At 45.8% G+C, this 26,929-nt stretch overlaps 1 protein-coding gene across 1 annotated transcript; it reads right to left on the bottom strand.

The window, feature by feature from the left end:
* Positions 1–509: 509 nt before the first annotated feature.
* LOC104063104 (hexokinase HKDC1) lies at positions 510–25,089 on the bottom strand. Its single transcript, XM_009565257.2, has 18 exons — positions 24,826–25,089; positions 19,694–19,856; positions 17,087–17,235; positions 16,878–16,997; positions 15,800–15,895; positions 14,324–14,423; positions 13,480–13,663; positions 12,780–12,935; positions 11,790–12,023; positions 10,806–11,110; positions 10,348–10,496; positions 10,137–10,256; positions 8,311–8,406; positions 8,125–8,224; positions 6,882–7,065; positions 5,274–5,429; positions 4,337–4,570; positions 510–3,705 (listed from the first exon to the last, which is right to left on the bottom strand). Exons 1-18 carry the CDS (start codon positions 24,886–24,888, stop codon positions 3,561–3,563), a joined length of 2,754 nt encoding a protein of 917 aa, XP_009563552.2. The 5' UTR covers positions 24,889–25,089; the 3' UTR covers positions 510–3,560.
* Positions 25,090–26,929: the final 1,840 nt, after the last annotated feature.

Raw genomic sequence — 26,929 nt, 5'->3', positions numbered from 1 at the left:
TTTACACATGATCCTATATTTACTTCTGAACTTTGTCAGAGTGACAAAGGGAATATGTCACCACTGAGCTGATACCACATTTCATCTGGACAAGCACCAGCACTGTCCAAATCTGTAGCCATCAAAATGTCTCGCTAGCAGGCAAAACAACATATTTAGGATCATCTTTTCCCTGCAACCCATCTACTTGGAGTTTCTGAAAAGCACAAACTTTAGTACCTCCACCCGGGAATACTTCTATCACGCTTGGGAATTAAAGATCTTTCAACTTTCCTAATCAAATGGGTGACCGAGATCTGAACAAAAGGATGTTTATGTCTTCAAGAACCATCAAAATCAGTAAATTCAAGAAGTACTAGACATATTGACTGGAAGGAAGACCTACAAAACGCAGAGAAATTAAGCATCGCAAAGCTATCCATAAAGCACCAGAAAAGCACATCTAAGATGTGAAACTGGAAGAATATAATTTTATTTTACATTGACTAAAAACTTCCTGTGATCAATGGTACTACATACTTTTCAGAGTATCCTATTTTATTTTAAGCCAGGACTTTAAACTCAATCACCACATATAATGTGCAGGAAGAGAGTTGCTTCAACAGCTTAAATTTGTACGAGGGAGATGGCAAGTTTGCAACAGTCCTTGGGTTTCAACATGGGACCATAATCGGGAACACGATGCTGTATCATTACCCAGATGGAAGATGTTCTGGTTTAGAGTCAGCCAAAAGCATCTGTGTGTCTACGGGATCCTTGGGAAACTACAAGTGAGTTTTGTACCCCTAGTAAAATCCCACAATAGTCAATCCTTCCCTTCTCCAGGGCTGCCCAGAGAATCGATGCTCATTCCCTTTCAGAAGGCAGAAGCCTTCCCAGCTTGGATGCCACCTCCCTGCCTGATGAGCGGCGTGGGAGCTGCCTGGCTTCCGAGCGAGCCAGCAGCCTGCTGAAAAGACAAGAGCATGCGTGTCCTGGGCTGTAAGGACCTCAACAAGAGCCGTAGGTCGACGAGCGCTTTGTGAGCAGCTTCAGGTTCATGTGATCGGATTCCACAACACCCACAGACTCACTGTTTAAAAAAAAAAATGCAGATGCAAAAAGATATTATTGTGTGGGTCTAATCTACTGCAGAAAAGGAATAACTGCAGCCAACGTGTAAACTGACTCCATGCCAATATTTAATTTCAAAAAAAAAAAAAAAAGTCTAAAAAGAAAAAATGAAGCAATATAAGATTTCTTTCCAAATGTAAAGCAAGGATCCATGCAAGGGGTTTACCTTGTTTTGTAACCGATTGGCATTCCAGTGGTGCAGAACAGACTGTAGAATAAAAGCGCAAAAGATACTCTGCACCATACTCACGTGGCCAGCCCGGAGTAAGTCCACATCTCCTCATTCCGGATATACAGGAACATACTTCATAGAAACAGAATAGTTTGGGTTGGAAGGGACCTTAAAGATCATGTAGTTTCGCCCTCCCATGATTCTTGTCATCCACAAATGCATTTTTGCCGATTAGCTCAACCCACTCCCCAAAAAGGACCCCAGACTACACTGATAGCTCTCAGAGTGCTGAGAGGGGAAACAGCCAATGCAGAAGAGCAATTCTAGGCTATTTCTAAGCCCCACACAGCCCTAGGACCTGATGGGTTTTATTTCTATATCCAGCCCCTCCGAATTTAACCTGTTCACCACTGGACAAAAACATCCATTCCAAATAACACTGCCCCCACTACGTAACAATCTTTGGTTTCTGTAGCTCTGTGGATTCTGAAATATAAAGAAAAAGCAAAATATTAAGTTTCTTGACAAAAGGAGGAAAACATCAAATGCAATATGAGTTCATAGCTTATCCCCTTTATCCCGGTTGCTCATCGCAGTGAGCTCAGGACTGTGAGGAATTCCTTTAGAAGTAAAAATTATTACAAAGTACTATTTTTCACTCATCCAGCCACTCCGACGGAGCTGTTAAGATGCTTCTTTTCAAAACTACAAAACAGGAAAGGTTTGTAGCTTCGATTTTTGAATTTGCCATTGCTAAATTTGAACATACGTTATTACATAAGCCCAGCTGCTTATCCCCTCTGCACAACAGTTACTTTTGACCTAACTAGGCTTAGAGCACATTTCTCAACCCCACGTTCTGCTGCCAGCCTGAAAGGAAGCAAATATCCAAGAAGAGAGGATTAAAGGGGATACAGGAATACTCAAGAACAGCGAATAGCAAACTACAGATTGTCTCCTTCTCTGCATCATAGGACTGTTTAAGTTTATTAGGAGATGGGTAGATCAGGTGAGGGACGTTTGGTCACGGAAGGGTAGGGGTTATTCTCCTGGTGTTTCCATGCCCGTAGCTTGCTGCCACATATAATGGTGCTTTATCAGCGTTGAGAAACAGGCAAATTCAGCCGCAGTTTGACAGGCTCTATCCACAATCCACCTTCGTCATAACCCCAGTGCTGCTGAGGACTGTGGTAGGTAGGTTTAAAGAAAGGTCCCACTTGCCCGCACGTTCTTCCCACCGCTCAGAAGAGGCACTAGACAGAGAAGGGAAGGCTCACAGCACTGCAGGTTTATTACAACAGTCTACAGACAGGCAGAGCAGTGGGCAACGGGAAATGAAAAACAAGGATAAACTCTCTTCCACAAAATGGAAACTATCCTCCCGTGAACAGGCAAGGAGATAACTGAGGGAAAACAAAATTCAAGTGATTTTTTTATGTCTCTACACAGCTGTTTTGGTGGCCTAAAGGTAAACAGATTCAATATTCTCTAAGCAGCTCTGACATAGACATAGCAGACTCTGTAGTGGCTCCTACAGCCTCTCCCACAGCATGAAAAGAATCCCTTGCAGTCAGAATCCATCCAGCGTTGGTTTATGTGCACTCAAACACACTAATGTATTTTGATACAAACAGATATTTCATGGAATCATATTTTTTCCCTTTACATTCATCTATTAAACGTGCCTCCTGTCCTCAGGGAAGGTTTACAACACAACACACTTGAAACCAATGTAGCAGTGGTGGAGGAGCACCGCTGACCAAAACTTATGCATTTATTTTCCTTGCAGATTCACTGTAAAACCTGTGAAGCACTTGAACAAACATGTCCTGCAACACCAAGATCTCAATATTCCTTGAATTAGGCCAACTTAAAACTAAAGCACACAAAAATCCTAAGGAACTGTTGAGAAATTCAGTTGTGGCGCTGTAGCTTAATTAAGCCATTGTAAAAACACACATTCAGGGTTGATTTGTTTGTTTTGTTTGTTTGTCTGGTTTTCTTTTCACTCTCACATGTGCATTATAGATGCATCGAAGGAAGTACAGAACTGGGTAGACTGCAGCACGCCAGGACATAACGCTGGTGGGGAGCAGAAAGACCTGATCCAAATTATCAAAGGACAAAAATCCACCACCCTGGTTGGTCAAGAACCAGCAGCTCCCTGAAAACAGGTACCTGGGTACCGGTGTCTGGCAAAGCTGTCTCGAACCACTGCTCAGCAAATCCCCAGTGCACACACCTGGCAGTGCTGAAAGGACTTGACCTCTCATTTTTACTTCTGTCCAACATTATGCAATCGTTTTGCTACTGCAGTAATGAGGGCAGCTCCCTTCCCACTTCCATCTTCAGAGAGCATGAAAGTCACATCACACTGAGGTGCCAGTTCCTTCACTGTTTCCCGGAGGATCCTAGAAAAACTAAAAGGGAAGCGAGAGAACAACAGAACTATTTAGCAGCCTGCTTTCTGGTCAGAGATCTTTATCTATTGGCAAGAAACCATAATATCAGCCAGCATCTTCCACTGGTTCTTCATAGCATCACTTTCTGATTGTTTTCCCTTCTGTTCATGAAAGGTTTCTGTACGCAATCAGATTTTAATTTCTATTTCTCCACTTTAATTTTCTTCAGCACGATGCCAGACAAACCTCTTGCCTTTAGTGTTCATGCAAGAGGCTCTCTTCTCCCAACTCAAAAGCTAATGCATCTACTTCTGGGCCTTACTCACAAGATAATGATTCAACTCCAAAAACTCAACGTGGCTTTCCACTTGGGACACCCAGGTATTGCCGAAATTCCCCAAAACATTGGAAAATAAATATTAGAAGAGTACTTTTGCTCAACACTCCAGGGAAAAGAGCCTCCCAGTGGTAAACAGACTTGACTTTGCAATTTTTGATCCCTTGGCAAGGCAAGGGAAATGACAGGATGCAGGGAAACACGTTAGATCTTCATCCCGTCTCATGTTTTATCATCTCACTAGTACAGCTCGGTAGGTTTTCACAGTGGAAACGAGCAAGCGGCAAAGGGAAGCAGTACCACGGTACTCACTGTGGATGGAGCTTGTACAAAGTCCCATCTACTCCAACAGTGATTTGCAAGTGCTCCACACCTCGGTTTTCTCGCTTCTTCTCCACGATCGCTGCCAGTCCTGCCCCACAGAGCTGGGCTGCTCTCTTTGAAACAGCTCCACACACTTCTTTCACAATGATGCTGTCATCGCACGTGCTGTCCAGGCCAAGCTGCTGCAGAATGCGCCGGACTTGGAGGAGGGCGAGCCGGTCACTGCACAGAGGGGGACACACATGCAACATCAAGGAATCAGGGGGATCCAGCAGGCATGCAAATGGAAGTCCTACAGCTGAGACTCTGCCATGACTCAAAGAAATGGGACCACTTCTCCACTTTCAGCACTCTCCAATTGTTTTAAGGCAAATCCCAGTCTGAATTCAGGCTGAAAACTTGCTCCAGGCATGTCTTTTGCTACATTAAACTTCACCTAACTCCCAAAGCCATGAGAGGGCTGAGCCAAATCAGCCACTTAATTGACTGTTATTTTTGATCTCAATGCTGAGACACGATCTTTCAAGGTTTTTAACAGTGGAAAGGGTTTCAAATAACCTGGAAGACCATTGTAATCATGCACAGGTAGGTAAGCACATATTCATGGACTATCACTGACTTTTTTTTAAAAAATAAGTAATATTTTAACTCTTACAAGATAAATTCCAAGCCTGATCACTCTTAATGGTTATCCAGGATAACACAGCTGTGTGGACAGGAAATGATAATTCATATAATTACAGAATAACTCTGGAACTCCCCTAGTTCCGTGGATTTGGCTTTTAATTTTGAGGTTGAGGGGTAGTATGTGTGCACAGAAGGAAAATATAATTGACTTGTTGAAGGAAAGGGCTCCGTACATTGGCAGAATATTGTTTTACAGAGGATCTTAAGGATTTAAACTATGTAAATCGAACAAGATTACCTCTCAATCTGGGACAGGAATTTTGTTTCAAATATGCCTCTTTTCCTGAGTGATTCCGAGATCTGTCCTCTGAACAGCAGTCCTTGTTTGGTTAGGTCAATCAAAATTTGCCTTACTATTTCACCTAAGTACATGCCACTCGTCATTTTTTCATACCTGTTATGTTATAAGAGAAAAAATACGCGTTTTTAAAGAGATGGCATGTTAGCTCTGCTTAACACAAGTAGCTCTACCTGTTGTCAGCTCTTGCAGAGCAATAGTCGCTCCATCTTTCAACCATCCAAAACCCATTGCAGCGACTTAAAGGGCAAACATTAATTACAACATATTTACCTATGTTAAAAGGTAACTGAATCAAGAAAAGAAACACTTTGCAATATGAAACAGAAGATGGTGTTAAAGCCAGAGTTCACACTGAAGCAATACTTTTTCCTGCCCCCCATGCCAGTGAGTTATATGTAATCAATGTTGGTTTTATCAACCTAAGAAGAGCTAAGTTCAGTTTATTCTCTTGCACAAGTTTTATTTTACCTTTCAAAATGTACGCCAGGAGGAGGAACACAGCTAGACCTTCACTGAGCAGGGAAATATTAAGAGCTGCATCGTTTGGTCACTGCCCTAAGGTGAAGACGGTGCTATGCTAACACAAACAATGTATATGTCTTTGGGTTTTGTCTGGATATCTGCATTACTGACTGTGTGACAAATGAAATATAGTATTAAAGCTTCCTTTTCGGTTACTCATTTACAAAGCATATTTTAAAAAGCAGCTAAAAAGCAGCATATTTTAAAAAGCAGCAGTCTCCAAGACTGACTTAATCAGGCTTTTAGCACCAGGACTGATACTGAAAATGTCAGCAAATAAAACATTTTCAGACTCGTTTTGGAGTTTTAGAGAGCAAGCATCCTTCATCAGGCCTGAGCAACATGGGGGCGTGATCTCCATCGACCGCATGCAGAGAGACAAAGGCTGGTTACAGAATGTATTTCCCACTTATATGCATGTGTATAAATTTTCCCAGAAATCTTATGCATATTCTATTACTTTTCAAGGTCTAATTTTAATGTTATTAAACTTTGCAACAGTCAAAACCCTCGCTAATTTGGAGCTGGCTGACGTTGGCTTTAAGATACATTAAAACTCCAAACAGAGGTGATTATAGAAGAAGAGAGATCTGTTCAGCGCATAAACTTTGTGTGTCAGGTTTTGCATCAGTGTGCTTATTTGTAACTTGGCTTCTCTTTAACAACAGACTTTAGCTTGGGGTTTATTCCGAATTTGACATTTTCCTTCTGTAAACTTGTGCAACATGGGGTCGGAACTAGGTCATGTTTAAGGTCCCTTCCAACCCAAACTATTCTATGATTCGATGATTCTATAGCATATTTCACACAATAAGTTATCATTTTCAAAGAAAGGACAGTGTCTGAAAAACGCTGTTTTGAGGAAAACATGCCATCAGAGAAAGAAAACATGCTATCAGAGGGGCATTCTGTCTAACTTTCAGAAACCACAACTGCTTAGACAAAACTTAACTGTTCTTTAGCTTAAATCAAAATATTCTACTTCGAAATATTCCACAGGAATATCAGGACCATCACATTTACCTCTGTTTCCCCGGGTTTAGTGAGCCTTCATCTACTTCTTTATCATATTTTGTTCTGATATTGTCAATGCAGCCGTTGTCACCAAATCCTCCCCATTCCGTATTAATGCACATTTTTCCTTCATTCCCTTCCACTATTTCTATGTTTTTCATGTCCTCCATGTAGCACAAGTTACTGCCTGTTCCTAGGGGGAAAGAAATGACAAGGCTTCAGCCAGAAAAGTGAAGCAGCAGCTGAAACACGTGGAAGATGATTGCAGCGATCATCTTAAAAGCTCTCTTTTCCATATCCCAAATTTCAAAGATCTCTCCATGTCGTACAGAAGGAAGTGCTAGCCAGTAAGAGTGCTGTAATTTATTGCAACAGAACATTACCAAGTAAAATGGGTCCTGCTCAGAGAATTCCCCGGGAATGAAGACTCTATTACAAGTTGGAAACGTCTTTGACAGCTGTTGGCAAGCTCTGATCAGTCATTGCTGCCCGTCTAGTTGTAATGCACCACAAATGAGCTTGTATGACAGTCAGCTCCCAAAAGCAAACCCTGCCAAGAGCCTAGAAGCCAATTAAGCAGCTACCAAGCCTGAAATTATTTGGTGAACAGGGCCTTATTGCTTGCAACATGGTTTACATTAACTAATATAAGCACCACTTTTCCAAACAAAATGAGTGCACTTCTGGTGAACGTAGCCAACCAGAAGACCATATTTTCCAACTGAGGCTTCAGATTTTACATGCTTAGATGTATTCCTGGCTGAAAAGTTGGAGTGATCTACTGAAGGAATCACAAAGAGAATTCATTCAAATTTTAATAAACATTTTCTGGTTCCTAAGCCTATGACCCGCCTACATAGTAAATATCAAAACACTTGTGAAAATGAGGATTCCTCCAAGATCTACTGTTTCCATATTCTTTTATCAGGCACCAACAAAGATATGATCAAAAGTCCCACAGATTCAGGCTCCTATATGCTATGGGTGATACTACATTGTCTTTTAAATACCATACAAATCTGCCAAGACTTCCAAGTGACTGGTAACACAGAATCATAGAATTACCAGGTTGGAAAAGACCTCTTGGATCCTTGAGTCCAACCATTCCCATCTGCCACTAAACCATGCTCCTGAGCATCTCATCCACCCGTCTTTTAAATCCCTCCAGGGATGGGGACTCCACCACCTCCCTGGGCAGCTGTTCCAGTGCCCAATGACCCTTCTTATAGTGGTCACTTAAATATCACTATACCTGCGATAAGGCCAATCTCACAGTTTGGATCCTCATATCCGCACGTCATCATTGTCCCAACGGTGTCATTCACCACAGCTACAATGTCCAAGTCAAACTCCTAAAATACATTTCGCAATAAGTAGTGGGATCCTGGAGGAAGATGGACCATGCATTAAATAAACCAAAAAGAGCAGAAAAGCTCACATTTCTTCTCCTGATGGCCTCTCTCAGCATATCAACAACATCTTCCCCCTCACAGTCCGTTGCTTTGAAACCTTTTGTCCATCCCACAAGCGTTCCCTGAAACGGAAGAAGAAGAAAACTGTGAGGGAAGATAGAGAGAAGACTGGAAGTTCCAAGGATCAGTCTTTTATTGTCTCCCCTTGCCTCTTCTCCTGTCCTCATTTTGTTTTTAAGCCATGTATTTCCCTGGTCAAGTTACTGGGAGTGCCCAGTGCAGAGGGTGTGCACGTGTATCTCTGTTACTCAACTGCTGATGGTAGTGAATCCAGATTTACTCGGTTATTTATCAAGACAACGCTAACTAAGTGCCTTCTAACACACTTTTCTCGTTTGGAAACCCTTCCCGTCTCGCCTTCTTCTGTGCGCATAGCCATTGCGTCATGTGAGTGGGAAAGACTGTAAAAATTGCTTTTGCTGGAAATAATTAAATATTAATGAACATCTACTGTTAATTTTTGGCCAGTTTACTGAAGGACACTGGTATTATCCTACCACTCCAGGCAACGCTGATTTGTTTATTTTTGGACAGTGACCTGGCCCGACAGTAGTAGTTTTCCAGATTACATTAATTAGCCTTTCACTTGGTAACTGGCTCCGGATTGTCTGCCCAAATAAGAAAGAAAAGAGGACAAATTGGAAAAAAAAAAAAAGCTGCTCTTAAAAACCCTCAAGTTCTAGCAACAGCAAAGGATCAAACACACAAAGCAACACACTATGAGACCCTGACACAGATGTGTCCTGATCAGTTTACCACTGCTGGTTGGAATTGGTTTCCTCATCATTTGTCAAGACCTAAATAACAAGGTATAGGTTTGGAAGGCACATTGAGTTGTGGCCCCACAAACAGCCAGGTCCTATTGCTATGCTCTCAACTGTGATCTGAAAATTGAGACCGGGTAGACTAGCTTCCAGGCTTAAAAGCTTTTGTGAAAACCACCAGGACATAAAAACATCCATAAAATAGAAGTCTTTCATTTCGCCAATATTGTACATATTTAACTAGAATTAAACTGCACTCTCCTCTAACTCTCTTTGGGAATGCAGCAGAATCACTGAGAATTACTCCATCCTGAATTTGGTTTTTTTTATTCTTTTTCTCTTGCATCAGATCTGGAAAGATGAAGATATCATGTCTGTCAATAAACTATATAATTCAAATTTACAAATCTGAGAGGTCCAACCCTTCCAAGCCAAACAAGCAAGCTCAGTTTTTGCCCCATGACACTCAACGAATATAAACTAACATAGTGCCAAAGTTACAGTCAGACCTGTGCATCACAGCCAGGAAAACACCCTGGCATCATAGCTGAGGAGGCAGGAGGTGGCACCTGTTCTCTCTTGCCATTGAAGAGTTAAGAGATTCCCAGGCTATTAAAAATATGTAGTCATTTCACTATCATAAAGGCTTTATCGTTAGAGAATAAAAGCAAGTAACATCCATCTCTTATCAGATAAAAAAGGTGAAAGTTCTCCCTCCCATATGCATATGGGATGATGACTTTCTCATGAAACACAACTGATTTGCACACTAGAGTAATAAAATCTCCATAAAGCAGGTGAAATATTCTCTCCAAAGACGAATTTCCACATGAGTGTGTGTGTATACATATATATAAATGTGTATATATCTTGTCAACTTTGTAAAGTCCTACTTGGAAGGAAACTTTTAGAAGAATAGCTTTTTGCTTGCAAACTCCAAACCAGCAAGTCAACATCATCTAAAACCATGTCTTTTACCAAGCAGATGCACAGCTGCCACTTGACCCATTCTGTGTTGCAGTTCTTACCTTGTCGATGCTGGCTTGCCTGCACGGGAAGGAGAAGGTGAAGCCCAGTGGCAGTCGAGCACCTTTAATCCCCATATACTCCAGAAAGTCTGCTATACACTGGACAATGTGGTCAAAGAGCTGGAAGGGTGGAAAAAACCCTGTATAAATCTCACAGAAATCCTATGCAATGGGCCTTGGCTGGATCAGTTAAATACTCATTAGAAGTTACCTCCTCCCCTGTCCCTTGCATGATCTCCAAAGGAATGGCAAAGATTTTGTTGTACATTTGCACTGATCTTCTTCTCCCGCTTCTGATTTTGACCAGCAGAACCCTGAAATTTGTCCCACCAAGATCGAGGGCAAGGAACTTTCCTTTCTCTGTAAGAGAGGAAAAAGTATTTCGTTTTGGTGATTCTTGTATCACGTTCACCAGTCAGAATGACATGCTCTGCCACACAGCCCCAAGAAACCTGTTCTGCACCAACGACAGCACACTGCTCCCTCTGGCATTCATCCCATCGCTCCGCTAGCACGGGGCTGAAGGACCAGCCAGATAACACCTCAGGAAGCACTGGTTTGCCAACACAAATCACGCTGGCATTTGCTAGGATAATTGGCATATTCCCTCTGGAAAACAGACAAGCACCTTTCCTGCCCCACCTCCAAGTGGCCATGAAATGCCTTCACCTGTTCCATCTGGTGTCCCACAGACGTACGTGGGTAACATCTTCACTGTGGCGCTGCCTTGCGTCTCTCGCTTTAGCCCATATTCCAGCTCGGTCCTCATTTTGTGCTTAACTTCTCTGAGTGTCTCCAGGGACAGCAGAAATGGTGAGAGAGCAGCATCGATTTGCTTGCGCTGGGCAGCCAGCCTGTACCCCACCGCTGTGACCATGGCAGCCCCCTTCCCGCTGCCGCTCACGGACAGGAGAAACCGAACATCACAGTTGGGGACCAGCCTTCTCACCACCTTGTGCAGGCGTTTGGCATATCTACAGGAACAAAGAGTTTCTTTAGGTTCTCACGGGCATTTCACGCTTGCTTTACTTCACATACGCTTCCAACACACACAGACACATCCAACAGCAACAATTGCCGAAGCACAGCCTGAGGAGCACGGGGTCAGAAAGAGGAGATGGGTACGAGGGTCCTGATTTCTGGCTGTTCTGCAGAAGCTGTTACACTTAGAGGAACGTGAGGACATCTCTAAACAAGTGCCAGTGCCAAGGACAGGGGACACTGGAGAAAAGCCAGGCAACAGCAGAGAGTCACAAGCACAGAGGGTGAGAGCGTCCAGATGGAACCAGAATTCCACTCAGTTTGGGAAAGTTTCCAGTTTAGGGAAGCATAGGTTCATAGAGGTGGCAAGGAGACGTGGAAAGAAAAAACCACAATGAACTGCAAGTGTCCTGAAGGGCCAGGAGTCACTTGAGGAATCTCTTCCCAGACACCATTGTCCCATGTGTCATGTTTTTACCCCACCCCAAGTTCTAAAGCTCCTGAGACAACTTTGTGTTAACTAAGCCAGTCTGATCCTCCATACACCACATCTCACTCCAGCCCTGCGGCAAAACCAGCAGCTCTCTGAAAAGCCACCCATAGATGCAGACGGAGACCCTTTGTAACACCGACACGTGGTCAGCAGTTACCAAATGCTCCCAAGTTACTTACTGTGGGTGGGTTTTATAGAGTCCCCCGTCGATCCCCACAGTGGTTCGCATCCTTAACAGCTTTTTATTCTCTCTCAGTCGGGTCAGTATAGCTGCTAAGGCGGCAGCACAGAGGTTGGCCGAGCGGAAGGAAACGATGGTGCAGACGTGCTGAACGGCGATGCAGTCCTCTTCAGAAGGAGACAGGTTTAGCTCTGTAAGGATCTCTTTTGTGTTGCTCAGACCTTCCTTATATCTGCCCCAACACAAAGGAATATATCAGCTAATGCAAAGACATTAAAGCAGCACAGAAATCAATATTTGCGTGTTGGCTTGAAAAGAAGTGAGAAAAGACGAGGACACAACCTATCAGGCAGTGTTATATGTTGGTTCCCATAAACCAGTAATGTCTTTCCTTCACTGTTCCCAAAAATACCGGGGGAGAGACTAGACTTTTAAAAGGCTGATTCCTGGGGTTCAGTTTTTGGTGAGACGTAGCAATGAGCCAGTCAAGAAGAGAGCAGTATAAAACATCTAGTACACAGTAGGAAAGCACAGGGATAAATGTACAGCTTCGCTTAATACAACAGAGAAAATCATTCCTGACGTAACAACGGGAACCAAGATTCCTCCTCAAAACACCACAATCTGTCAGTTTTCCATGTAGTCATCCATTAGGTGACTCAGAGTCTGTACAACACCACCACTACCCCAATATTCCCACACCACAGAAGCTGAAAACTGCCACAATCGCCCCCTGTGCTCAGGTCTCCAAAGAGGTATCTGTGATGGTTGACAACACATTTGCTACTGTGGTTCTTTGCTAAAACTTTATCTTCCACCAATTCCTACTTACAGAAAGATCGACTTTTCTCCTAGAGAAAAGCAAAATCAAGTTGAACAGTTCAGGTTTGTTCCCAGTACTCACAGATTATAATTACATGCTAATAGACTTCCGTAAGCACAGCAATGACAAACAGCCACTCTTAAACAGCACACTGCTGGTTCTTACTTTTCCATTGCAGACAAGTGTTTCATTTCGATCTTGCCCTTAGTAAGCAGAGCTGGAGATGCTTTCCCATTGAAGAGTAGACCTTCCTTTGTCATTTTTAGGATAATGAGTCTTACGAGTTCCCCCAAATACAGGCTGCTGATCATCTTCTCAAACCTGGAATGGGGCACGGGAAGGGTTACAGGTGTTCACCAGCTTGCCAGAGCCATGGTAAGTTCAAGCATCTTATGTCCTTTTGCAGAGTGATCACACTTGAGCATGTACAAATAGAGCTTGGGAGATAAGTTGTAAATGGAAAACCACCCTGAGGTCCTGGGACCCAACAACAGTCCCTCAGGTTGGTTAACGGAGTGGTTAAAGAGAATACTCAAAAGAGTTCTGAGCAGCTCAGCCAATAGAAGCAGTGTGAAGAACCAGGCTTTAAATATGCCTTTTGTTTACCTTCCTTCTCCTTCTTTACTCCTCCACAGAGTCACAACAGAGCAACCACCTATTTTAAAGGACACATTAGCAACTGCAGCAGCAACCCTTTAGCCTGTGTGGTAGAGAGGTGTGAGAGGTATGGATAGGACAGGACCAGGATCAAGTCAACTCAGGCTCACTCAACCCCATTCCTGTTCCAAGGCTGCTCCTGGCATATGCTAAAAATGAGCTCGTAGAACTCTGATTGCCAAAGCAAATCAGCCAGGGAATCACTTACAATTGTTTTCCAGGATTGAGAGATCCTAGATCGAGCTCCCGATCAAATTCTGTGCGGAGATCATCCAAAGCACCATCATCTCCGAAGGCCCCCCACTCCGTGTTAATGCACATCCTCCCTTCGTCGCCTTCCACCAGATCGATGTGCCTCAATTCCTCCATGTAGCAGGCGTTGGTACCAGTCCCTGTGTGTGTTGGAGCCAGTGCGGACAAATTACCCTTTTGTCTCAGGTTTGCTTTTTGTTTGTTTTATGTCTACATGTTTGGGGAAAAAAATTAACGCATTGTCTTTAGAAGAAAATATTGATACATAACCCTGTGGTACAGGATGCTAAAATCGAGCTATTTATGCTTGTTAAATAACCATTGCAGACTGAGTGAATCTAAGGCTTGATTTGCTTTAAAACATCTTTTTCTTTTTGAGATGTACTTTACGTACCTTAAAAAGCCATCACGGTGCATGGGGTGGAGACACCGTGGGAAGCATAGCTGATCCTAACTACCAGACGTAAGAGGAATTCAGCTTTCTCTGGACAGAGAGACAGTAATTTGCTATAGAGTCAGCAGAAAAGTTTAGTATGCTGGTCACAACTGAACCCAGACAAAATGGGGACTGTGGTATTCCATGGCAATGTGATCAGCATAAAAACCGCTGCTTTACAGAAGGCAGCCAGGCTTGAAAATCTGACCATTGTTTTTTCACTTTTCTTCCTGCCCTTTCCTGTACTGGGACACTCTTCTACTCCAGATTTGTTAGGATTAAAAAAAAAATTAGGATTAAATTAAACAAATTAGTGGGAAAAAAACCCCAACAAATAAACTACTTCGTAAACAGAATAAATTACCAACTATGAGTCCAACTTCACAGCGTGGATCATCGTAGCCACAAGTCATCATGGTTCCCACGGTGTCATTGACCAGTGCCAGAACATCAACATCTATGTCCTAATAGCATAAAGATGGGTGATTAACAGAAAAAAAAAGCTTAGAAAGCCTCCCGTGTGTTAAAGCAACAGCACGCAGACATACTGCCCGTGTCGTACTCTGAAGGCCTTGTTCAGGAAAATTCTCCAGCCAAAGAAACACCGGTTATTTTTATAACCCTATCCCCACAACCCTGTAAAGTAACGAACACCTCTGAATTCTCGAGTGCTTGAACAGCCAAGATCTTTGCTTGTAGGATTTGGTTTTCCGCAATACAATCTCATTTGCCAGAAAAGCAATGTGTTATTGGCTTGAATTTTGTGGTGTGTTAGCACATAACGCATCTGTCCTTGCGGGCTGCATGTTTGGATACGTCCTACCCCCAAGCAGATCCCACCAAATGGGACAGAAAATATACATGCAGAAATGCAGCTATTTAACAGAAAGCCACACGCTAGTATCACACTCAAGTAAAAAGCCTTTCCATCAAAGCCGTGCAGTTTTCTTTTCACACTGAGGTAACTCGACACGGTAAAATCAAATTTATTAAAGGACACTCGTAACTCAGATGCCAACACCAGCAGAGAGGCTTCAAGAGGGAAGCCTCAGATCCTTTGTCCCTGCAAACTACAGCGAGACTGATGCAGAGAAAGAAGTGAACCAAAATCAAGGCTGGATTTTTACTATGCGAGAAAACAGAAGAATTTCCTCTTTGCTACAAAAATGTCAAGATATGGAAAGATGCTTTGTATCTCTTAGGTGGGGGGTCGGAACTAGATGATCTTTAAGGTCCCTTCCAACCGTAACTATTCTATGATTCTGTAACATCATCAACAGCTCTGAACACAAAAAATGAAGATTTTCAAAATATTAAAACATAACGTTATTGAAAGGTATACACTAGTTTGGGGCAGATTTAGTCCCGTCTTACTGCTGACTTAAAAATTACCATCTCTCACTCCATTCTACAGACTGAAGTGGACGGGCAAGTCCTGGTAGGGTTAGGTGTGCAGGTCTGAGATGATAGTCTCCCCTTCCTAACCTTCATCCACAAGCACGGCTACGAAACACAGTGTATATCCCTGTCTTACCAGGCAGGTTCAGACAGATCACGGGGCCATACTGGTCTGCTGCCAGCCCAGTTTATCAGCATACAGTTGCCATCACCGTGAGAGTGACCTGGGGCAGCCTGAGTTGCAGCTGCATGGCCCCATCCATGGCTTCGGCTCTGAGGGACAGCCCTATATCCTAGACACATAGCCTTGTGGGACATTTGTTACTGACTGTCCTCGAAGGATGTCCAACAACTCCCAAAACAACCCCCACACCAAGAGCTGATGTCCCAGGAGGACAACCTGAGACCACTAAGGTTCAACTCCTGCAGGTACAGAACTCACCGGATGCTTCTGGAGAGCCTTGCGCAGAGAGTTGACCACATCTGTGTCCTGAACTCCTCGGACCTTGAAATGTTTTGTCCAGGTGAGAAGAACCCCCTACAAAGTAACAGTCCAATGACCCAAAAGCTCTAACTTTAGCACACAAACCTGTTCACAAAGACAGCCAAGACCACTGTGTCTCTCCACACATTAAAATCGGGACAAAATAAGTCACAGCCAAACATGTACAGCCTGATGGGCGGTGGGAGGTGTCCCAGCCCATGGCAGGGGAGTTGGAACTGGATGATCTTTAAGGTCCCTTCCAACCCAAAATGTTCTATGATTCTATGTTGCTTTGGGGTGAGGAAATGTGCGTGTGAATGATGCGTATGAATTTCCAACCTTGAGGTCAGAAACAAGTGTATGAATGGTGGCAAATCTAGGTAAAAGCTAATGATCCCCCATGCCTTCTTCTTGGGGTGCCTGTCAGTGCTAACGCAACTAAACAGGTACAGCAATAAAGTCCCAGTCCTGCAAATGCATCTCCCTGTGCTTTGTTTACAGCATGTGTGGCTTTACTGGTGCTCATCACAAACCAATGGCATTAAGCACAAAGCATTCGCAGAACTGGGATGCAAATCATAGATCCCTAGAAATGAAAGAGAGGTTAGAACAAGAGGCCACAAAGTAATTGCCAGCAGTCCTTCATCCATCCACACAGCCTCTCAAAGAGCTCAGCTACAGGTCTTTCCTGTTTAGAATCCACTGTAAAAATGAAATTGAGTGAGAGTGATTAAGAAAGAAACATGCTTCAAGACACAAAAACGTGTTTTACAGTCTAACAGTCTTCATACAAGGGCACGTGGTTATTATGGAATCGGGTACTGATTAGGTAAAAGAATAGCTTGAAGATCATGTTGACTTGAGGCTGGAAATGAGTGTATGAATGGCAAATCTAGGTAAATGCTGATAACCACCCGTGCCTTCTTCAGAGTACCATGTAAACACGACCCCACCAAGGTTAACTCTCCCAAGCAATACCTCCTCTGGGTTTTGCAAGGAGCTAGGCTTGCCAATAGTATTTCTTTTTACATCTTACCTCTTCCAATCTGGTCTGTTTGCAGGGAAAAGAAAATGTAAAGCCAAGAGGTAACTTCTTATGCTTCAGGTTTTTGGTCTCCATGAAGTCTGACAGACAGTCAGCAACGTAGTCAAAGAGCTGCAGGAGAAAGGACAGAGTCAGGCTGAGTGCAGCAGGCACACGCTGAAGCACAGCACCACCACAGAAGACAACCCTGTGTGCCCTACCTCAGCTCCGTTCCCCTGTATGACCTCCTTGGGTGTGGGGTAAAACTTGCTCTCCAGCTGGATGCTCTGCTTCCCGTCATCAAACACCTTCACCTGATGGGCACGAAATTGGGAGCCACCCAGGTCAACAGCAAGGAAGTCACCCTTCTCTGCAACACAAGTGGGCAACTGTCACCGGTGATGGCCAAGGAGCACGGCCCAGGGGCCACGGAAGGCTACAGCCCAGGGTCTCTGCCCCACCACGGCCACAGGTTCTCTTGCCCCATCAAGACAGGTCTTTATCCTACAGGTCGGGAGCATCACTAGGAAAGCTGAGAGCTGTCAATGCTAAGCAAGAGGATAAGGTCCCTCCTTTTATCTTGCTGCGTTGCAACTGAATCCTGTGCTCAGTTCTGGCCCCTCACTCCTAGAAGGATGTTGAGGCTCTGGAGTGTGTCCAGAGAAGAGCAACAAAGCTGGTGAGGGGCTGGAGAACAAGTCTGACGAGGAGCAGCTGAGGGAGCTGGGGGTGTTTAGCCTGGAGAAGAGGAGGCTGAGGGGAGACCTGAAAGGAGGTTGTAGAGAGGAGGGAGCTGGGCTCTTCTCCCAGGTGATAGGGGACAGAACAAGGGGGAATGGCCTCAAGCTGCACCAGGGAAGGGTCTGACTGGGTATCAGGAAAAAAAAATTCACAGAAAGGGTCATGGGGCACTGGCAGAGGCTGCCCAGGGAGGCGGTGGAGTCACCTTCCCTGGAGGGATTTAAAAGACGGGTAGACAAGGTGCTCAGGGACATGGTTTAGTGGCAGATAGGAATGGTTGGACTCGATGATCCAAGAGGTCTTTTCCAACCTAGTGATTCTATGGTTCTATGATTTCATTTTTATTTAGCAGTCTGATTTTGCCCATCCTGCTCCTTCCACAGCTGCAGAGGGATAAGAGACTGTTGGCCTCACTGCTACAATAAAGCAATTATCTATGTATCCCACACACCGGAGAAGGCCCTTCCCCAAAGGAAAATGCAGTGTCATTTGTGTAGCCTTGTGTGATCTTTGTTCCACAGTTCAAACACCTGACTGAGTTTTATCAAATCTGGCCCCGAAAGGGAGGGAAGCAAGAAATTCCACCTGTAATACCAGGGTCAGATATCACAAAGGTGAGGGGGTGAACTGGGTTACTCAGTAAACTGTGACATTAGACAGATGATTAAAAACTGACGATGGTCCACACGGTAGCAGCACTGAGGGCACTGTAAAACCTGAAATGGTGTTGCTGTTGCAAAAGGCAAAATCTAGCCAAGTTCAGGGTGTTTAAACTTGCCGGAAGCTTTGTCTGGCAACAGAATTATCGAAGATTTTGCAAGTGGGCAAAAATAGAAAAATCAATGTGATACTTAAAATAGGCAGTGTGACAATAAGCCACAGCCCAGCTTGACCTTGGCACCGCAGAAACATCACACAGGCCATGAGAGCATTGTCCAAAGTGGCCTTGAGGAATAGGAATTCTTGCAACAGCGATGACACTACATGCAATTCTCCAGGTCTCCTGACCTCAGGTGCTCCCTGCAACTTTGGAACAGGATCAGTGTCATGTAAGACCTCAGAACCAGTGATGGTCGCAGAGCTAGCAAGGGCAAAGTAATATTTCTTTTTCTTTGGTGAAGGTAGCAGCCAAAAGGAGAGTGTCCAGTGCCAGTTAGGCAAACATAATCCTCCTAAGTTTTCTGCATGAACAGCTGTTACACACCGAGTCCTGATCTAGGACAGACACAGAGTCCTGCGCAAATTCAGAGACTGGGTTAAACGTGGGGAAAACATCGTTTTCTGTCAGTCTGCGCTGTTGGGAGCCACCTGAGCCAGGAGAGTTATTTCGGATGTGCACGAAGTGTGCACACTTCTCCAAACAAAAGAGGCTCTTAGATCCTACCTCACTTTGCATCCTCCTAGAGGACACCACAGCACTTTCTCCCTCTCTGCTTAAGTTTCAGGAGCAACTGGAAACAAGTTGCGGGAGCAGAGCAGGCTGTTTCCTGCTAGACCCACCCAGAAGCAGATTTTGCTTCCGAAGGCAAGGAAAGGCAGGAGGGGATCACTTTTTGGGGCAACAGAGAGCGCACATGCATTTTGCTGTCAGAAGCCAAGAGGGGATTACAGCTCTGAGAACGCAACGCCGCTGCCACTTCGCCATGGGAAGGGTTTCACTGCAACATCCTCCCTTCCCTGGAGCTCCAGGGATGCCACAGCAGTGCCTGCAACCCCACACCTGCAGCACACACTGCACTGCAGGTTCTGGGCTGTAGAGGCTGCCCTTGCTGTGTCCAGCCACAGCTCCTGCAGCAAGCCCTGCGCTGGGTACAGCCGCATTTATGGAGAAGAGAGGTCATTTTCCAAGCACTTACTAGGTGTTTTCCTCAAACAAGCAGTACTGGGGTGAAAATCCACCTGATGCAAGGAAATAAAGCCCTGCCGGCACTCCCCCAAGTTGTTGTTTCCACCATCCACACCCACTTTCTTAACAGGAGATGGGCAATAAGCAGAGCCCCTGGCTGCCCTGTGCTGTCCTTGAACATCCATAGCAACTCATCACCTTCCTAACCCAGCAGGGCTGTGATGGAGCAGGGGAAACTCACCCGAGCCGTCGGGAAGCGAGCGCACAAAGGACGGCAGCATTTTCACCGTTGCTGTGGGGTTCGTGTCTCTCCCCAAGCCCTTCACCATCTCAGCCTGGAAGCGAGCCATCACGTCCAGCAAGACATCGTCGGAGAGACGCATGTGATACAGGTACCTGTCAACCTGGGAAGACAGAAGGTATTACTTGGGAGGCAAACAGGCTCCTCAGTGCTCAGCAGCTGGGTGGGATGAGCGCGGCTTTCAGACTACGGGACTCTCCTACTGGGGTGGCTTCCTTCAGCAGAGAAAACGCAGGAACTTCCAAGCCACTTGCATTAGTTTTCTAACCATGAGGGGTGCAGTTTGACAGGAAGGATGTGAAAATCCTGAACTCCAGTTCCAGCAGTACCCTGTGTTGTACTGGACAAGAATTACTTTACTCATTCTGAAAGCACTGAGTGCACCCTTAGCGAGTTTGCAGTCAATGCTAAGCTGGGAGGAAGGGTCGATCTGCTGGAGGGCAGGGAGGCTCCAAAGGGATTGGAACAGGCTGGACTGCTGGGATGAGACCAACGGGATGAGGATTAACAAGGCCAAATGCCGGGTCCTGCACTTGGGGCACAACAACCCTGTGCAGCTACAGACTGGGGGAGAGTGGCTGGAGAGCTGCACGGAGGAGAAGGACCTGGGGGTGTTGGTTGACTGAACATGAGCCAGCAGTGGCCCAGGTGGCCAAGAAGGCCAATGGCATCTTACTTGGATCAGAAACGGTGTGACCAGCAGGTCCAGGGAGGTGATTCTCCCTCTGTACTCGGCACTGGTGAGACCGCACCTTGAATCCTGTGCTCAGTTCTGGCCCCTCACTGCAAGAAGGATGTTGAGGGGCTGAAGTGTGTCCAGAGAAGAGCAACAAAGCTGGTGAGGGGCTGGAGAACAAGTCTTACGAGGAGCGGCTGAGAGAGCTGGGGTTGTTTAGCCTGGAGAAGAGGAGGCTGAGGGGAGACCTCATTGCTCTCTACAGCTGCCTGAAAGGAGGTTGTGGAGAGGAGGGAGCTGGGCTCTTCTCCCAAGTGACAGGGGACAGGACAAGGGGGAATGGCCTGAAGCTCCACCAGGGGAGGGTCAGGCTGGAAATCAGAAAAAAACTTTTCACCAAAAGGGTCATGGGGCACTGGCAGAGGTCATGGGGCCCAGGGAGGTGGTGGAGTCCCCATCCCTGGAGGTAGTTAAAAGACAGACAGATGAGGTGCTCAGGGACATGGTTTAGTGGCAAATAGGAATGGTTGGACTCAATGATCCAAGAGGCCTTTTCCAGCTTGGTGATTCTATGATTTCCGCCCACCTGACGGACATGAGGCTAAACAGATTCTACGGAGACAAAAGAATTACTTTCACATGTGTAACAAACTGAAGGTGAGCACGCCACCATTGCAAACCCCACCTCTCCAATTCCACAAGTTCATTTTGGTTTAGATCTCAGTGCCTAAATTCCCACGATTCCCATACAAGCTCCAGGACATCATCAGAACATTTACTCTTAAAAACCCTACATTTTCAAAATGTTTAATGCACCCTTGGTGAACTGCTGTCAAAAAAGCTCGCTGTCTCTTCTGATGGCTTGGTAATTTGCCAACACACATAAGTCCATGAGACTTGCTTGAAACCCTGACAAGGTGTTTTTACATGTATAGGAGGCAAGGATAGTGTAAGGAACTAGAACTGCAACGCGTCTCAATCTGGTGAGAATTTGACCTCTCTGAGTCAGGTCCAGAAAATGCCATCAGTACCCAAGCGTGTCAGCCACAACCTGAAAACATCTATTCAGCTACTGCTTCACTCCACAGACAATTAACTTTGTTGGCATGCCAGGCCGGAGCTCAAAGCCTGTTTCTCACCCCGGCTCTTCTTCTGATTCTAAGATTACATCTAAAACACATTTTTGGGTGCAATCAATGTCCTTTCTTAAGCGTCTATAAGTCACAGGATACAATCAAAATAAAAGACAGTTGAATTTAAAGGGAATCAAAAAGATCTATGAAGACGCTGACACTGATTCAGATAAACTGGTAGAGAAGCCAACCACAGTTTCTGTACAGCTTCATAGGGGAAAAACTTAAGGTTTTGTTCTTGAGGACCAGACTCTGCTTGGACTGACACTTACCTGCAGGGCTGGATACACGGCTGTTCAGTAAGGTAGCCTAGAATCATGTAATCATAGAATGGTTTGGGTTGGAAGGGACCTTAAAGCCCATACAGTTCCATCCCCCCTGCCATGGGACACCTCCCACTGGCTCAGGCTGCCCAAGGCCCATCCAACCTGGCCTGGAACACCTCCAGGGATGGGGCAGCCACTGCTTCCCTGGGCAACCTGGGACAGGGCATCACCACCCTCATGGGGAAGACATTCTTCCTAATGTCCAGTCTAAATCTTCTTCCTTCTAATTAATAACCATTCCTGATCACACTATCACTCCATGCTGTTGTAAAAAAGTCCATCCCCAGCTTTCTCATAGCCCTTTCAGGTACCGGGAGCTGGGTTTCCCCTGGAAGATTATCTGTGTTAACATCCTTCTCCCCATGACATGAGACTCGGAGGCGGTGGGCAGGGGAGAGAGAAGGACAGCTTCCAGCTCTTCACTAGTACAGACACTCAACTCTTTCTCCACGGGCCACATTATTATGCTGCTTTATCTGTTCAGAGCGTTTCATCAGTCCCGTTTACACAGGGAGGTCTGGAGGGTCGGGAGAACACGCACAAGTCCCACCAGCAACGAGGCAAGATGTCAAAGGTAGCATTGTTTAAACAGAGGAGAATGCAGGTTGTAGATAAATTGCCCTTTCTGCAATTTGGACTGGCCACCTACATCAATGAAGCACAAACTAATTACCTATTCACAGCCCCATTTTAAACTGAGGGTCAGCCTGAAAGAGCCGAGACCTTGACAGTAACTCCAGTAGTTACCCAACATCAAAACACGGGCACACAGAGGAGAAAGCGTCAAACTACATAATGCGGGAGCAGCAGCTGCCTTTGGATACAGCTGTGCCTTGAAAAGGCCATCATTTGGATCCTTCTCTGTAGCCTTCATTTGCACAAGCACTTGAATTCTAAGGCTTTTCTTGAGGCTCCACCACTGTGTAGCCTCCACCGCCTCAGCACCAGCGCTGCTTTTTAGGGCCCACCAATAAACACCACCACAATGCCCGGGGAAACACAGCACTCGACGCGCCCTCACACAGACCCAAATAACCTTGTGGTTAACAGAAGTGGAAAAAATAACTAAACAGTAATAGAAATGCCCATGTCTGTCTGCGGAGAACATACGCTGGTTCCCGGCTCCCCGTAGAACCTGCGTTCCTCACCCTGTTTACCCACAGCCAGAAGAGGAGATGGTGGTCCTCTCGGAGAAATCAGATAAGGCAGAGCCCAGGAAAGCCTGCTGGCTCTCCAGCCCGATTTAGAACCAGAGCGAGGGCCTGCTCACATGCCATTTGCTTGTAAATACAGGGACGGGCAGGATGCGCAACACCAAACTATCTGCTGCCTCCCTCCCACAAGGACAGTCCTTGTTTTTAAGCGTCTCGCCTCAATGATGGAAACTGTTTTCTGGGCAGGGAAGCTCTTGTTCCTGCCTCTAGAGAGCAAATAAGCCTGGAGAGGGAGAGGTGGGAAGGCATTCCTTCTTTTTAATCAGGGAGAAATCAACTCTGCTCCATACAGTCTACCCCGGGCTTCTTAAAAAAGAACTCTAAAGAGCGTGTGGTTTCTTGCCTTCAGGCAGGGATAGTTTGCACCCAGCAGAAAGGTTTAATCTTTTAAATGGCTTTGCCAGAATCTCTCTGCCCTCTCCTCTCTGCTGTCAACCCGTCAGCGAAGTCCTCCCTCAGCTACACTCTGAGTGTTCCTCCAAAGAGCTGACTCCACCCAAGCACCGCTCCACAAGGTCTCTCCCTTTCTTAGTAAAAACTAAGAAGAAATAGCTCTGCATAGACGAGAGATCTTAAATAAGATCCTCACACAAGGAAAGGGCATTGGGCCCTCCTGATCATGTTAAACCCTGGGGATAAAATGACTATGACTGAGAGACAGGAGGCATCTGTGGAGACAGCAGGACCTCTCTTGGAATGCTTCTCTTCAAGGCAGAATTAGTGGAAGAAGCCCCCTAAGAACAAGCCATTCCATGTTTAAGCAACGGCATGGAGAAGACAACCCAGTGGTGCTCACTTTGCTGAAGAGCTCAGCCGTGCAGGCAGATCAGCCCACCCCGACCTTGGATCCTCGCGTCTGCAGACAGCCCAGAGGACAGAGAGGATAGAGCCTGGCAGCGATGGCCACCAGAAAGCAGGCAATGGAGATGCCAGGAGAACACTGGACCCACAGGGGACGTGTCTAGAACCTCTGACCTAAGAAGCTTATGTACCCCACATGGTCTTATGATAGAGAACCAAACACCCATCACAGTATGGCCATGAAAGTAGATTAGGGAAGAGCAACCATTAGGCAGCTCACTCCCAGCACCAGTGGATTGATCTTGAGCTTTTCTGACTGTAATTAAAGGAGTGATCAGACACGTTCGATCAACCAAAGGAGGCACAGGCACTTCTCCCACACCAACACTCGCTGGAACCGCTTCTTGAGTCCCAGAAGACCTGGCCCAAAGCCCCCAGGAGCTTTCCTTAACCCTGCTGGAATGTAGGTGACTCTGATTCCTCCTCAGCTTTAGAAATCCCATCCTTCACGTTACACTTGCAAAGCGATTCAGCAAGAGGTTTCTTTCTGCTCTCTGGACTACACCACACCGTGCCAGATAAGGTTTGAGCACCAATTCTCCTTACTGAAGATCATTTGCTCCATTGTGGGATGTGTCCCAGCCCATCGCAGGGGGATTGGAAACGGATGATTTTTAAGGTCCCTTCCAACCCAAACTATTTTGATACTTTGATTACTGGAAGAGAACTTGTAACTATGCAGGGAAAAGACCTATCTCTACTCTTGTCAGGTGGCTTAGGGTCTAAACACTTCGTACCCCACTTGGCTGCATGGGTTTAGCAGAGAACACCATTACCTCGTGTGCGCGACACACCGCAGAGACTGCACAGCATCCCAGTAACACAGTTCTCAAAACAAGAAGCAGCCAACGCCGCATCTTACCTTTTTTATTTGATCCTCTTTTAGCTTTGCGAAATGGAAAGCTATCAAGTGGACGGCAAACATTGTCTCGAAGCAGATGGACGAGTCAGTGGTGACAGAGCTGCTGCAACTCCAAAGCGACAGGTCTTTAATCACGAAGCTGGAGCTAGAGAAACTTCAGCTGAGGCATTTCCCGCCCCCCACCCAGGCTGAGATAGTGGAGTTCCTGGGAAATCGAGTCCAGAAATAAATCCATCCAGCGTGATCCCGTTCAATGATTAAACTTCTGTCTCTTTGTATCACCCCCTCCCATCAACCCGAAGTCCCTCCCTCCCCAGCCACACACTTCATTGTGCCAGAGCGGGCACCTGGAGAGCTGCCAAGCTGAAGGGGAGAAAAATCGATGTTGTTACTGCCCCACTTGGGAATTGCTACCACCTCGCCGTGCAGTTGCTACGCAGCCCGCCTTGCTTTGCCCTCTTGGTTCCCGGGGGGGGCTGACAAGCTCCCACCGCGCCACAGAGTGCTGCGGGGAACCTGGGAAGTTAAGAGAGGATTTTAGGAGGTTTCTTCCCTCAACTCAGAGCTCCCACTTGCGAGACAAGCTCTTCTGCATGAATTAACTCTGCTCTAGTTCCACACAGCGCACCCTTATCTGGGTCTTTTCTTACTAATTAAGCTTCAGCAGCGTAAAGGAGCAAAGAGACACACAGACCCCTTCCCCCCTGCTGAAATACCTCTTGCGCAACAGAGAGGTTTTGCACAGATTATTCTCCCTTCACTCCTCCTGAAGACAAAGTTTCAGACTGACGCAGATCCCTGGTGTTGCAAAACCTTGGGAGGGGACAGATTTACCTGGCAGTTAACGATACCGGACTGCCACGCTTGATAAATGCCTTTAACAGTGAGAGTTCAAGAGCAGCTCCCTTATACCACCAGAGCTGCGTTTGACACAGCCTTTAATTATCACTTTCAAAAGTTCATTCTGAACACGCAAGTGTTTCCAGGATTTTGTCATTCTATCAAGTGATACGGTCTACGGAAACGTCATCCAAAGGACACTGGGCGACACAAAGGAGGGAAACAAAAACAGAGAATAAAACCCAAAGGCATTCTCAGAGGTAATTAGAGGCTCAGTTTCAAACTACAGCCACACTCGCTGTGTTTTCCCCCCAAACACTGCTCAGTGTTTCCGCTGGAGCCGAGCACACCCACGGCACCGGCCGGCAGCAGCACCCAAGACTTTGCAGGATAAGATTACAATTAAAATTACTTTCATAAAATAGAAACTAACAGCCCGTGGCAGGGGGAGAGAGGGAAGTGCAAAGCGGAGGTGCCAAGTAATGGAAGAAAAGACAAAGAACTACTGAGCAGAAGTGGAAAACTTTCTACACAGACCCAGAACAGGGCAGAAGCAGCCGGTTAGCAGAAAAGGATCTCGGGCTGTAGCCTCAAGTGGACCCGACAGTCTCACGCTGGGCTGCATGAACAGGACTATAATCCACAGACACACAAAACACTCAACTCTACACTCCGCGCCAGTCACGGGAAGAGGACTCTGCCCAGCCTTGGCAGCTACATCGCGTCAAGAAGGCGAGGATCAGAAGGAGACAGCTCTGCTGAACATCGGGAGCAGTCACAGGTCACATTTTTTCAGACTCTGATCACGAGGAAGGACTGAAAGTGCTGAGGGAGGGGAAGGGAACTCCCTCTGCAGAGACAAATTATATAGAACCTTTGCCAGGAAAGGTTGAGGTCTGGTCTTTTTTTACCCCCCTCCTGCCTTGCCATGGGGATGAGCTCTGGACACTGGGAGATCCCGCCAGCTCTATTTATTTTCCACTATTCTAGAACAAGAGTAAAGCAGACAGAGAGGCTGAACAGTCCATAAATAGGGCTTGTTCTAAAATTAGCCCTTTGATCTTCAAGAGAAAGGGAGAAAAGAAAGAAGAAAAAAGCCATGCTACAAGCCAGAAAGCACGGTTCACTTCTCCTGTATTCATCTTTTAATAACTGCTGGCTCATTAAGTCAGACACTGACTCCCAGAGGGACTGTCTCTTGCCTCATTGTTTGCCCATGCCATCCGAGTCACAACCCCTCTGGCCAGCAAAATTGAAAACATCA

The sequence above is a fragment of the Cuculus canorus genome, chromosome 7 (genome assembly GCF_017976375.1).
Source record: "Cuculus canorus isolate bCucCan1 chromosome 7, bCucCan1.pri, whole genome shotgun sequence".
NCBI classification, from domain to species: Eukaryota; Metazoa; Chordata; class Aves; order Cuculiformes; family Cuculidae; genus Cuculus; species Cuculus canorus.
Note: the sequence above shows the minus strand (reverse complement) of the source record. Positions and strands in the feature narration are given on the sequence as shown.

Coding starts and splice junctions, on each gene's coding strand:
- LOC104063104 (XM_009565257.2), bottom strand. CDS start 24,888: ATGTTTGCCGTCCACTTGATAGCTTTCCATTTCGCAAAGCTAAAAGAG. Junction 12,024..12,779: donor CACTTGTCTGCAATGGAAAA/GTAAGAACCAGC, acceptor GTGTTGGGGCAG/ATATAAGGAAGGTCTGAGCA. Junction 5,430..6,881: donor CTAAACCCGGGGAAACAGAG/GTAAATGTGATG, acceptor ATAACATAACAG/GTATGAAAAAATGACGAGTG.